General features: G+C 41.6%; 1 protein-coding gene across 3 annotated transcripts in view; it reads right to left on the minus strand.

The window, feature by feature from the left end:
• Window positions 1-15067, minus strand: part of PHF20 (PHD finger protein 20) — a 133111-nt gene that overhangs the window by 74587 nt on the left and 43457 nt on the right. For all 3 annotated transcript variants that reach the window (XM_060122866.1, XM_060122868.1, XM_060122867.1), the window contains one exon: window positions 3407-3486. In XM_060122866.1, the coding sequence (XP_059978849.1) occupies window positions 3407-3486 (80 nt within the window). The remainder of the gene's footprint in view (window positions 1-3406; window positions 3487-15067) is intronic.

Consider the following 15067-nt stretch of genomic DNA (forward strand, 5'->3'; position numbering starts at 1 on the left):
ATGAGCAAAATAGCGATGAATCACACTTTGTGATTACTTGCAAATATAAAATCAGATGGTTTTTTGTAAACTTATGAAGACAAAGAAATTAAAAGAGGACATGTATCAGGTCATGTAATGGAAAGCACCACTGAAAATATACACCCGTATTCTGAGGTTTGAAAAACAGTCCTAAGTTTAAAGAAAATAACAGCCATTTTCAATTCCTTCTGAGACAATGCTATCTCCCCTTTTGATTAGTAAGTCACTAAAAAATTATTAAAGGGACAGACAACTACCCCAGGGACCTCTTCTGGGAAGCAATCTTTTTGACAGAGATGCCTTCATGCCCCGTCCGTCTCCTCCCAAGAATGACTACACTGACCCAGGGCCTTTCAGAGGCTGGCTCAGTTTGCCAGCAGATGCTGATGTCCTGTGTAGAGAAGAACCCAAACTGATAACTAGAGGCGAACCAGAAAGCTGTAAAGATTTTCCACCTCAAAAACAGGGTCTTTGCTTCCTCTACTGGGTAAAGGCTGTGCTCAGTCGAACAAGCCACCTACTGCGTTCCTGAGCTACTGAGTTTTTGTCCATTAGGAGAAAGTACTTCTTCTTGGTTACTTTCCTCCTAAATTACTTTTTCAAAATTCATCTTAAAAATCTTGTGTCCTAGTATACTGTCTCATAATAAAGCAAGCTCTGAAAGCTCTGGAGTTTCTAAAACTACAATTAAGTTTATTTGCGTAAGTATCTTTCTTCCAAGACCTCAAGAGAAGAGCAGAGACCACCACATCATGTTCATATTGGATCCCTAGCACCAAGCACACACTTGGCACACAGATTTTTGCCAGGAGCAGGAAGGACTGCCTAAATACACAGTGAGTAAAAGTTTAATTTGTTCCAGAGGGAAAAGTAATAAACAAGGAGAATCCCTGTGGTTAGAAACTAAAAGAAAATATTTTTTTCAAGTCTCCAAAGTTTTCTGAAAGCAGCCAGGTTTGAGGACAAGCACTACTCAGTAACTGCTGGCAGAAATATAAACTGCAACCACCAGGAAGGGGGGCTGGCAATTTAGGTCAAAAGTCTTATGTTTATACTTTTGAACTCGAATAAATTCCTAGAAATGAAATCTGATAACAAAATAATCAGACGTGTGTACCCAGATTTACAAATATCCTTAAATGACCATTAGAAAACTGGTTACACAAAGTAGGGTTACATACATATTATAAATACTACTTAGCCATTAAAAGCTATATTCCCATACAGTACTTAGGAACTTGGGAAAACGTTATTTTGTTAAAAGAGCAAGTTACAGGGCTTCCCTGGTGGTGCAGTGGTTGATAGTATGCCTGCCGATGCAGGGGACGCGGGTTTGTGCTCCGGTCCGGGAGGATCCCACATGCCGCGGAGCGGCTGGGCCTGTGAGCCATGGCCGCTGAGCCTGCGTGTCCGGAGCCTGTGCTCCTTAACGGGAGAGGCCACAACAGTGAGAGGCCCACATACCGCAAAAAAAAAAAAAAAAAAAAAAAAGAGCAAGTTATAGAACAGTAACATATGACTCAAATTTGGAAAAGAAAAATATATATACATAAGTATCTTTTTAAAAAAATACAGAAGGCTATACATTAAAATGTTAAGAGCAATTGCATCTAGATGATAGAATTATACAATTTTTACTTTCTTTGCCCTTTTCTGTACTTTCTAAATTTTCTACAGCAAACATATATTGTTTCTATAACTTCAAAAAAAGATAAATGTTCCTGAAATATAGATTATCAAACCACTTAGGGCAGTACAATCCTATTTAAAAAACAAAAAAACAATCTAATACTATATGAAAAAAGCTTTAAAAATTGTCTGACAGATATTTGTAGGAAATTTTGCTTTGTAAGTGGCCTAGCTGAGAAGTCATTTATCCAAACCACTATGTTCTCTTGGAAAAGAAAAACAAACAGGAGCCATGGGCCTGTGCTTGACCACCTGCCAGGTCTGAGATGACATGAGACACTCAGAGGCAGCTGGGAATTGAGGACTGAAGACCCACAAATCCACACAGGGTGAGGTGCCCATCCCCAAGCTAAGGCACCATGAGTCCTATCAATCAGAGGAAACAGATGAACGTTTGTTATGTGGAGCCCTAGACTTCCATTTGTGTAGATTCTAGATACAATATGACAGCTCTGGACATGTTCTTAATACAGTCCTCTATCTATATTAACTCATTCCACAAACTTAACATAAAAATTGCCAAATTGAAGGCCAAAATAATGTTTTAGAGTGCTGTGTAGTTCCTTAGATGCCTGAGAAGCAAATGATCAAAGAGAAAACATCTTCAGGGCTAAAGCTTTATAATTTTGTCAATTTTCTGAAGAGGAAAACCAGAAAGGCAAAAACACTTCTGAGATTATCTTTAACAATATCATGTATCCTGATGCTTTGGAATTGCTAAATATATGTTCAGAAGAATTTATTAGAAGGTTCCAGGATTACCAAATACTGTCATATCAACAACCACCCAAAGAAGTAAATAACAATTAGTTACAATCAGAATCTTTCCCCTCAGCTATTTCATTAAGACATAAATATTAAAAAAAACTAAAAGGGAAAAAAAAATCACGAAGAAAGTAGGCAACACTTCCAGGTGGCCAGAATCTATCTGTGTGCACCACATTTCCAGTATCAAAACTCAGGACCCGGGGCTTCCCTGGTGGCGCAGTGGTTGAGAGTCCGCCTGCCAACGCAGGGGACACGGGTTCGCGCCCCGGTCCGGGAAGATCCCACATGCTGCGGAGCGGCTGGGCCCGTGAGCCATGGCCGCTGAGCCTGCGCGTCCGGAGCCTGTGCTCCGCAACGAGAGAGGCCACAACAGTGAGAGGCCCACGTACCTCAAAAAAAAAAAAACTCAGGACCCGTGCTTAGACAAGTACATGGATGGTGAAAGGGACAAAAGGAAACAAAAATTTCAACCCAGGCACATCTAGCACGAGTGCTTGCCAAATCTATGCCAAATGGTGGCTCCGTAACCACCAAGCCATGGTCCTGAGCTGAAGGACAAAGTCAGATGAGGAGAAAACATCTCCATCTCTTCAACCACTCAGCAAGTTCCCTGTGAGGGGAAACAGCTCTGTGGGCAGAGCACAGGAAGACAGAAGAAAGAATAACAACCAGGCGCTTTGGGAAAAAGACAGATAACAGGTAATGGTACGCAAGTACTGGCACTTCTGAAAAGAATTGGTATGAAAAGAAAAAGGCAGAGAGAGAGACAAATATTTACAATTTCTGAAAACTTGTGTATTGCTTTCTGGTGAAATCATGTCAGATGAAGGAAAGATTTTGTCATCATAAACAAATGTAACATCTTTGAGAAACAAAACTATAACATTAGCATTATTCATACTACAAAGCATAAAACCACATTTCTCACCTGATCTTTCGAAAAAGCTTTGACATGAATATGTTTGACAGTCTGAACTACTCCATCATAAAATTTCACAGTGTAAGTACCTAAAATTCAAAAAGATATGATTTTAACTTGCAGTTTCATGAAAGCAACAAAACTTTTCAAAGCATAAACACAAGGGAGTTCCAACCACAATAATAAACATATGGAAATTAAAAAGTTGTTCAAGAATCACATTCAATCTTACTTATGTCCAAGATAATAATAGTACACTTGCCTTTTCCTCTTTATCTTACAAATCTTTTTATCTATACAAATCAAAATCCATCCCAAAAAAACCTCATTTTTATGGTGCTTCACTAAATCTTAAAAACTTGCACTGACTTAGACCAAGAACAAAGAGCAGTAAAACAATTAAGAATGTAAGGAAACACCAACAATGAACTATCAGAGAAATTAAGGGAACAATCCCGTTTATTGTTGCATCAAAAAGAATAAGATACCGAGGAATAAACCTACCTAAGGAGGTAAAAGACCTGTACTTGGAAAACTATAAAACACTGATGTAAGAAACTGAAGATGGAAAGATATACTGTGTTACAGTCTTGGTGGGAATGTAAACTGGTGCAGCCACTGTGGAAAAAACAGTATAGAGGTGTCTCAAAATACTAAAAATAGAATTACCACATGACCCAGCAATTCCACTCCTTGGTATATATCCGAAAAAAACAAAAGCACTAATCCGAAAAGATACATGCACCCCAATGTTCACAGCATTATTTACAATTGCCAAGATATGGAAGCAATCTAAGTGTCCATCAACAGACGGATGGATAAAAGAGGTGGTATATATATATACACATATACATATACAATGGAATACTACTCAACCATGAAAAAAGAATGAAATTTGCAGCAACATGGATGGACTTGGAGGGTATTATGCTAAGTGAAATAAATCAGACAAGACAAATACTATATGATCTCACGTGTGGAATCTAAAAAATACAACAAAGGAGTGAATATAACAAAAAAGAAACATTCACAGATACAGAGAACAAACTAGTGGTTACCCGTAGGGAGAAGGAAACAGAGGAGGGGCAAAATAGGGATAGGAGATTAAGAAGTACAAACTATTATGTATAAAATAAGCTACAAGGATATATTATTCAACACAGGGAATATAGCCAATATTTTATAAGAACTACAAATGGAGTGTAACCTTTAAAAATTGTGAATCACTATATTTACACCTGTAACATATAATATTGTACATCAACTATACTTCAATTAAAAAAAAATAGGATATAAGGAAAATGCAGATTTACTTATTGCTTGGTGAATTATTAATGTTTATCACTTAATCTTTATTTTCTGGGCTTAGAAGTAGTAATATCTTTTAAACTTGAAAAGAAATACGACCATCTGCTAAAGGTATTATGTTTTTAGAGGTCACATTACTCTCAAAATCCATATGAATTAGCTGCATATTACAATATTTCAAAATAGAGACTAGGCCAAAGCACTAAATGATGACCGCTACATTGTTAGTTTTGTTCCGTTTTTTTTTTTTTTAAGTCCAACAAAAATCACTCTCTGCTAAAAAACTGAAACTGGAAATCCAAATAATCTTATCTCACCAAATAACACATCCAACTACAAAAGTTCTCATTAGCTGTACCCAAACCAACACTTTCAACCTTTTGCATTTTAGAACCCACCCATGTCTCTCTCTCTCTCTCTCTCATTTTTCTTTTTTTTTTGGTTCCAGGGATCTATTAAAAAAAAAAATCACAGTTAATCTTGTCAAGATTATCAATGAACCACTGGTAATCATGTAATGATTTACCACTAGTAAACATGGTCAGTTTTCAGGACCAATTTGCTACCCAACATGGAAGAAAAAAAATATATCCCAAGGGTTGGGAGCAGAATAATGCAACGATGAAGTTAAGATCTTCTGGCTGGTTGCCTCCTTCTTATACATTCTCTCCCCACCCACCGGCCTGCTCCTCCAGCCGTGAATAAGGCCCTGCCCATGGCTAGCCACCTCTTCAGTGCTCAAAGTCTAAGCAATCTGAGCCCAATTATTTTCCAAACCTTATTTCGAATTACCAGCATACAATACCCACCAACTCAAAGTGACTAGCTACTTGCCACCCACTGAAACTGTCTTGTGACATTTCCACCTCCACACGAAGAAGTGTTTTCCTGCCTGGAATGTGCCACTCATTGATCCTTAAGTACTCAGCTCAAAAGACCACGATAGCTCAGTAAAAGCTTCCTGACTTCCCTGCTACTGGAGAATTCTCCCTCCTCTGAACTTCTCAGACTCATTTGGTACCTGACCTGCAGAGACTCACATTTAGGTGCCTTCATATAGAAGGCAGATCCCAAGTCGAAGGCAGGCTCTTCAAGGCTAGAGAACACATCTGAGAGTAGTTTCTCACACAGCGCCAGGCTCACTGTAACCAGTGTTTATCAAAGTGTAGTCCCCAGACCAGCAGCATGAACAACCCTGTGAAATTACTGGAAATGCAAATTATCAGCCCCACCCCCAATATACTGAATCAAAAACTCTGGGAGTGTGACACAGAAATGTGTTTTAGTAAGACCTTGAGGACTTCCCTGGTGGCACAGTGGTTAAGAATTTGTCTGCCAATACAGGCGACATGGGTTCTGGCCCTGGTCCAGGAAGATCCTACATGCCACAGAGCAGCTAAGCCCGTGAGCCACAACTATTCAGCCTGTGCTCTACAGCCTGTGAGCCACAACTACTGAAGCCCGCACACGTAGAGCCCGTGCTCCCCAACAAGACAAGCCACAGCAATGAGAAGCCCGCACACCGCAACGAAGCAAAGCCCTTGCTCGCCACAACTAGAAGAAAGCCTGTGCGCAGCAAAGAAGACGCGACGCAGCCAAAAATTAAAAACAAAAAAGACTCCACCTTGCGAGAACACCAGAATCACAACTAACTGCTCAACAATCATCGACAGGAAGACACTGGAACTCACCAAAAAAGATACCCTACATCCAAAGACAAAGGAGAAGCCGCAATGAGACGGTAGGAGGGGCACAATCACAATAAAATCAAATCCCGTTAACTGCTGGGTGGGTGACTCACAAACTGGAGAACACTTATACCACAGAAGTCCACCCACTGGAGTGAAGGTTCAGAGCCCCACTTCAGGCTTCCCAACCTAGGGGTCCGGCAATAGTAGGAGGAATTCCTAGAGAATCAGACTTTGAAGGCTAGCGGAATTTGATTGCAGGACTTCGACAGGATTGGGGTAAACAGAGACTCCACTCTTGGAGGGCACACACAAAGTAGTGTGCACATCACGACCCAGGGGAAGGAGCAATGACCCCATAGGAGACTGAACCAGACCTACCTGCTAGTGTTGAGGGGTCTCCTGCAGAGGCGGGGGGTGGTTCTGTCTCACCGTGAGGACTAGGACACTGGCAGCAGAAGTTCTGGGAAGTACCCCTTGGCGTGAGCCCTCCCAGAGTCCACCATTAGCCCCACCAAAGAGCCTAGGTAGGCTCCAGTGTTGGGTCGCCTCAGGCCAAACAACCAACAGGGAGGGAACCCAGCCCCACCCATCAGCAGACAAGTGGATTAAAGTTTTACTGAGCTCTGCCCACCAGAGCAACAGCCGGCTCTACCTACCACCAGTCCCTCCCATCAGGAAACTTGCACAAGCCTCTTAGATAGTCTCATCCACCAGAGGGCAGACAGCAGAAGCACGAAGTACAATCCTGCAGCCTGTGGAATGAAAACCACATTCCCAGAAAGATAGACAAGATGAAAAGGCAGAGGGCTATGTACCAGATGAAGGAACAAGATAAAACCCCAGAAAAACAACTAAATGAAGTGGAGATAGGCAACTTCCAGAAAAAGAATTCAGGGGCTTCCCTGGTGGTGCAGTGGTTGAGAGTCTGCCTGCCGATGCAGGGGACACGGGTTCATGCCCCGGTCCAGGAAGATCCCACGTGCCATGGAGCGGATGGGCCCATGAGCCATGGCCGCTGAGCCTGCGCGTCCGGAGCCTGTGCTCCGCAACGGGAGAGGCCACAACAGTGAGAGGCCCGTGTACCGCAAAAAAAAAAGAGTGAAAAAGAATTCAGAATAATGACAGGAAAATGATCCAGGACCTCGGAAAAAGAATGGAAGCAAAGATCAAGAAGATGAAAGAAATGTTTAACAAAGACCTAGAAGAATTAAAGAACAAACAAAAAGAGATGAACAATACAATAACTGAAATGAAAACTACATTAGAAGGAATCTATAGCAGAATAACTGAGACAGAAGAATGGATAAGTGACCTGGAAGACAGAATGGTGGAATTCACTGCTGCGGAACAGAATAAAAAAAAGAATGAAAAGAAATGAAGACGGCCTAAGAGACCTCTGGGACAACATTAAACACAACAACATTCGCATTATAGGGGTCCCAGAAGGAGATGAGAGAAAGGACCCGAGAAAATATTTGAAGAGATTATAGTCGAAAACTTCCCTAACATGGGAAAGGAAATAGCCACCCAAGTCCAGGAAGCACAGAAAGTCCCATACAGGATAAACCCAAGGAGAAACACGCCGAGACACATAGTAATCAAACTGGCAAAAATTAAAGACAAATTACTGAAAGCAGCAAGGGAAAAATGACAAATAACATACAAGGGAACTCCCATAAAGGTAACAGCTGATTTCTCAGCAGAAACTCTACAAGCCAGAAGAGAGTGGCATGATATACTTCAAGTGATGAAAGGGAAGAACCTACAACCAAGATTACTCTACCCGGCAAGGATCTCATTCAGATTCGATGGAGAAATCAAAAGCTTTACAGACAAGCAAAAGCTAAGAAAATTCAGCACCACCAAACCAGCTCTACAACAAATGCTGAAAGAATTTCTCTAAGTGGGAAACACAAGAGAAGAAAAGAACCTACAAAAACAAACCCAAAACAGTTAAGAAAATGGTCATGGGAACATACATATCAATAATTACCTTAAACGTGAATGGATTAAATGCTCCAACCAAAAGACACAGGCTTGCTGAATAGATACAAAAACAAGACCCATATATATGCTGTCTATAAGAGACCCACTTCAGACCTAGGGACACATTCAGACTGAAAATGGAGGGATGGAAAAAGATATTCCATGCAAATGGAAATCAAAAGAAAGCTGGAGTAGCAATACTCATATCAGATAAAATAGACTTTAAAATAAAGAATATTACAAGAGACAAGGAAGGACACTACATAATGATCAAGGGATCCATCCAAGAAGAACATATAACAATTATAAATATATATGCACCCAACATAGGAGCACCTCAATACATAAGGCAACTGCTAACAGCTATAAAAGAGGAAATCGACAGTGATACAATAATAGTGGGGGACTTTAATCCCTCACTTACACCAATGGACAGATCATCCAAAGAGAAAATTAATAAGGAAACAAAAGCTTTAAATCACACAATAGACCAGATAGATTTAATTGATATTTATAGGACATTCTATCCAAAAAGAGCAGATTACACTTTCTTCTCAAATGCCCACGGAACATTCTCCAGGATAGATCACATCTTGGGTCACAAATCAAGCCTCAGTAAACTTAAGAAAATTGGGCTTCCCTGGTGGCGCAGTAGTTGAGAGTCCGCCTGCCGATGCAGGGGACACAGGTTCATGCCCCGGTCCAGGAAGATCACACATGCCGCGGAGCAGCTAGGCCCGTGAGCCATGGCCGCTGAGCCTGCACGTCCGGAGCCTGTGCTCCGCAACAGGAAAGGCCACAACAACAGTGAGAGGCCCGCATACTGCAAAAAAAAAAAAAAAAAAAATCTTCCCACAAACAAAAGTCCAGGACCAGGTGTCTTCACAGGTGAATTCTATCAAACATTTAGAGAAGAGCTAACATCCATCCTTCTAAAAATCTTCCAAAAAACTGCGGAGGAAGGAGCACTCCTTAACTCATTCTATGAGGCCACCATCACCCTGATACCAAAACCAGACAAAGATACTACAAAAAAAAGAAAATTACAGACCAATATCACTGATGAATATAGATGCAAAAACCCTCAACAAAATACTAGCAAACAGAATCCAACAACACATTAAAAGGATCATACACCATGATCAAGTGGGATTTATCCCAGAGATGCAAGGATTCTTCAGTATACACAAATCAATCAACGTGATACACCATATTAACAAACTGAAGAATAAAAACCATATGAGCATCTCAACAGATGCAGAAAAAGCTTCTGACAAAATTCAACACCCATTTATGATAAAAACTCTCCGGAAAGTAGGCATAGAGGGAACCTACCTCAACATGATAAAGGCCATATACGACAAACCCACAGCAAACATCATTCTCAATGGTGAAAAACTGAAAACGTTTCCTCTAAGATCAGGAAGAAGACAAGGATGTCCACTCTCACCACTATTCTTTTTTCTTTTTTTTTTTGCGGTACGCGGGCCTCTCACTGTTGTGGCCTCTCCCGTTGTGGAGCACAGGCTCCGGACGCGCAGGCTCAGCGGCCATGGCGCATGGGCCCAGCCACTCCACAGCATGTGGGATCTTCCCGGGACCGGGGCACAAACCCGTGTCCCCTGCATCGGCTGGCAGACTCTCAACCACTGTGCCACCAGGGAAGCCCTCTCACCACTATTATTCAACACAGTTTTGGAAGTCCTAGCCACGGCAATCAGAGAAGAAAAAGAAATAAAAAGAATACAAATTGGAAAAGAAGAAGTAAAACTGTCACTGTTTGCAGATGACAAGATACTATATATAGAGAATCCTAAAGATGCCACCAGAAAACTACTCGAGCTAATCAATGAATCTGGTAAAGTTGCAGGATACAAAATTAATGCACAGATATCTCTTGCATTCCTATATGCTAATGATGAAAAATCTGAAAGAGAAATTAAGGAAACACTCCCATTTACCATTGCAACAACAAGAATAAAATACCTAGGAATAAACCTACCTAGGGAGACAAAAGACCTGTATGCAGAAAACTATAAGACACTGATGAAAGAAATTAAAGATGATGCCAATAGATGGAGAGAGATACCATGTTCTTGGATTGGAAGAATCAATATTGTGAAAATGACAACACTATCCAAAAGCAATCTACAGATTCAATGCAATCCCTATCAAATTACTAATGGCATTTTTTACAGAACTAGAACAAAAAATCTTATAATTTGTATGGAGACACAAAAGACCCCGAATAGCCAAAGCAGTCTTGAGGGAAAAAAGCAGAGCTGCAGGAATCAGACTCCCTGACTTCAGACTATACTACAAAGTTACAGTAATCAAGACAATATGGTACTGGCACAAAAACAGAAATATAGATCAATGGAACAAGACAGAAAGCCCAGAGATAAACCCACACACCTATGGTCAACTAATCTATGACAAAGGAGGCAAGGATACACAATGGAGAAAAGACAGTCTCTTCAGTAAGTGGTGCTGGGAAAACTGGACAGCTACATGTAAAAGAATAAGATTAGAACACTCCCTAACACCATACACAAAATTAAACTGAAAATGGATTAGAAACCTAAATGTAAGACTGGACACTGTAAAACTCCTAGAGGAAAACATAGGAAGAACACTCTGACATAAATCACAGCAAGTTCTTTTTTGATCCACCTCCTAGAGTAATGGAAATAAAAACAAAAGTAAACAAATGGGACCTAATGAAACTTAAAAGTTTTTGTACACCAAAGGAAACCATAAACAAGACGAAAAGACAACCCTCAGAATGGGAGAAAATATTTGCAAAGGAATCAACGGACAAAGGATTAATCTCCAAAATATTTAAAGAGCTCATGCAGCTCAATATTAAAAAATCAAACAACCCAATCCAAAAATGGGCAGAAGACCTAAATAGATATTTCTCCAAAGAAGATATACAGATGGCCAAGAAGCACATGAAAAGCTGCTCAACATCACTAATTATTAGAGAAATACAAATCAAAGCTACAATGAGGTATCATCTCACACAGGTCAGAATGGCCATCATCAGAAAATCTACAAACAACAAATGCTGGAGAGGGTGTGGAGAAAAGGGAACCCTCTTGCACTGTTGGTGGGAATGCAGATTGATACAGCCAAGATGGAGAACAGTACGGAGTTTCCTTAAAAAACTAAAAATAGAATTACCATACGATCCAGCAATCCCACTACTGGGCATATACCCAGAGAAAACCATAATTCAAAAAGACACATGCACCCCATTACTGTATAGCACAGGGAACTATATTCAATATCTTGTGATATACCATAATGGGAAAGAATATGAAAAAAATAATGTATATATATGTATAACTGAATCACCTTGCTGTAGACCTGAAACTAACACAACTATACATCAGTAAAATAAAATATTTTTAAAAGTAAAAGAAAAAAAAAGTTTAATAAAGCCTTGAGGTGACTCTGGTGCACAATGAAGTCTGAGAACCACTGTTGTAAACAATGAGTAATTACCTACTGTTTTGCTCCTTGTAATTACAAAATAAAAGTGATTATTTGTTACAAGTGTCACCAACACAGAAAAGTTGCTAGCAAACAAGACAGACACAAGGATACACAGTTGGTTTTATATATATATATAAAAATAATACTTATACAGGTATATATAGTTGGTTGGTTAAAGCAAGCAATGAGATGACAGGCTATGATAAGGATTCTACATAAGGCACGTCAGCAATGATTGATGAATACTTACAGCAAAGGCCTGGGTTCCTGTCTTCCTGCCTCTATTGTGAGGGTGTTGGCAAGCAAAGGAGCAATGATAATAAGCAAGGCTGTGGAACTCTAAACAGACTCTTTTCAAGCAACCATGGCAAAGCTCTGGCCAGTCTAAGGATGGGGGTTTGGGGTTGGGGACATTAAGAACCCAATTCTCAAGAAATCTTAAATATTAAGCATGCCAACAAGCCACCCAAGCCTATACTTTCAACTATCTTATCAACAAAGTTCATCAACAGTTACATCAAAATAAAAACTGTCCGTTTTTACAGACATTTCAAACATCCAGAAGGACAAAATGCCACCCAAAAGTCCAACATTTTCAGCTACTTGAAGTCAATTTTGAAGCTTACTCCTGACAGCAGGCTCAGAATGGAGGCCTTAGATGAAGGGATGGACCCCGAGTTCCATGGAAGTCTACAACAGAGCTAGAAGCAGAACCCAAGCCTGTCTGCTGGCCTCTGACTAATTCTTCTCCCACCACCCCACACTGCCTATTCCCCAAGTCCCTCAGCCTCAATTCCAAACCACAAACCCAGAGCACCACTGGCGACTCTGAAATGACCCAAACTATGGCCAAAGGTGCTCAGGGGCCACTGTCCTTAGATAACAATATCCTGGCCCTGACCCTTTTTACTTCCAAAGAACTACAAGGGATCATCTTGAAACTTTCTCCCTTGATCATGCACATAGCCTAACCTGGGCTTCAATGAATCAGAGGGAACAAAACAACACATCCCACAGACAACAGTGGTCTAGACCCACTTCTGGAGAGAGGCCCCAAATCTACTTTAATGGTTTCATGCATAACTAAAAGAATGTCTTCCCACGGAATCCTCCCAAGGGTGGCTGGCAACAGAGCTCTCCCATGGCCACAAACAACATCTAACAAAAAACATGTAAATGACAGAATCCAAAATAAGAACATTCTTGACACAAAGGCCACCTGCCTCAGGCTCCCTTAAGAAGCTCCTGTCTTTACCAGATGAAACAAAGCTTCCTGGCTTTGCCCTCTGGGGGTTAAGAACTCAGCATATCAGACAACCTCAGTAATAGCAGAAGGGACGTAAGAACAAAACTAGAGACGTATAGAAAGCTCATCTTCTCTAGGACCAAGGAAACAGGTGACTCTAGAAAGGACAGATTTCTGTTGCTCTTGAGAGCTACCATAACTGTGAGTCAGGGTCCTTTTACTACCCCGCTCATTCTCCAGGAGTCAGAGAATTCCACAATATCATGGATAGGAGCTTTCAAACATGGTTTCTCAAAGTCCTGAGGTTCCCACAGATGTGCCTAAGGGGGTGGGCAGAGGGATGGGATAAGTGCATGTTTGCAGGCAACCTCCCCCTAAGTCTTTTCCTCTTAGGAATTTTACATAATGGGCTTAGGTTCTGTAGCCAATAATTTCCAGAACTGCTCATCTAGTCCAATTCCTTCTCCCATTTCTAACTGCTCAGATGAGTCTAGAGCAAGGAGAATGAACTGCTTATAATCATCAAGCAGGGACTGGGACAGGGCCTGTCTCCAATCAGGGCTCTCAAGTCACCACCGGGCTCCAGGAAGTACAGACCATCTACACTCACCCTACCGTATCAGGTGCACGTACACACACACACACACCGCCAGCGGGCATCTGGCCCTGACAACTTCTGCTGTTTAAGGAAAACCCTGATCCAGAGAAGCGGCCTGGTACTGTAGGAACTGCAGTTTCAGGAAACCTGGAGCACCACAGACCTCCATGCAGACCTCAGGCTACCATTTATCTATATGCTCTGTAACCTCAAGCAGTTTCTCCTGTGAGCTCAGTTCCTCATCTGTAAAATGTGGATGGGGTTGACAGCAACAACCTTTCCACGTTTATGTGAAGACTAAATAAGATCAGATATGGAAATTGCTTAGCAAAGGGACTGTCACAGAGCAAGGGATCAATATGTGGTTCTAATTACCATCATCTACCAAGTCACTTTGACAGAGAACCTCCTTCCCCCCATAGAAGGTAGGAGCCGAGCTAGCAGCTACATGTATGGGCCTAAATTGTCCTTTTATCTCTATTCAAAGCTGCTCATAGTCCCAGTGTTCCCACATTTCAAATGTAGGTTCAGTTACAGCATGAAGAAAACAAAAAATAGTAACTGCTTCAACCAGAGACTCTAGAAATAAGACCATTTCCATAAAATCTCCCAGTTTAAATGCAGACTTTAGGCAATGAACAAAGAGATTGAACTGGGGTACAAGGAGGGGACGAGGGGGCCGTGACCCAAGGATATGCATAATTTTAAGGAAGAGGGACCTGATTCGCCTGCACACTCAAGTTAACCACAGATCAACAGGAAGGAATGATTCCTCATTTTGTTGTAAATGTGAACCTACTTTCAGTTTCCCCCAGAGAGAATGCCTTGCAGAGCAGGGGCACAAACCCCCTGACAGACGGGCGGCTCTGACATCCTCGGCATAAAAACGGGGAGCTGAGCAGAGGTGAGGTCAACTCACCAGAGATGGCTTCCAAACAAAGATTCCCTGGAAGCAGAATCCCTTCTTTTTCTCCAACACAGACCAAGGATCTAACAAGGCTACCAGGTGTGGCTGCCTTCACACAAAATGATGCTTAACTGCAACTGCCAAGGAATCATTCCAGATGAAAAGGGCTAAATAACATGGCATTGCTCTCCCCAGTTTCCAAGTGCTAAATAACTCCCTTAAGAAACTCTGGGGCTTCCCTGGTGGCGCAGTGGTTGAGAGTCCGCCTGCCGATGCAGGGGACACAGGTTCATGCCCCGGTCCGGGAAGACCCCACATGCCGCGGAGCAGCTGGGTCCATGGGCCATGGCTGCTGGGCCTGCGCGTCCGGAGCCTGTGTTCCGCAACAGGAGAGGCCACAACAGTGAGAGGCCCGCGTACCGCAAAAAAAAAA

The sequence above is a fragment of the Lagenorhynchus albirostris genome, chromosome 15 (genome assembly GCF_949774975.1).
Source record: "Lagenorhynchus albirostris chromosome 15, mLagAlb1.1, whole genome shotgun sequence".
NCBI classification, from domain to species: Eukaryota; Metazoa; Chordata; class Mammalia; order Artiodactyla; family Delphinidae; genus Lagenorhynchus; species Lagenorhynchus albirostris.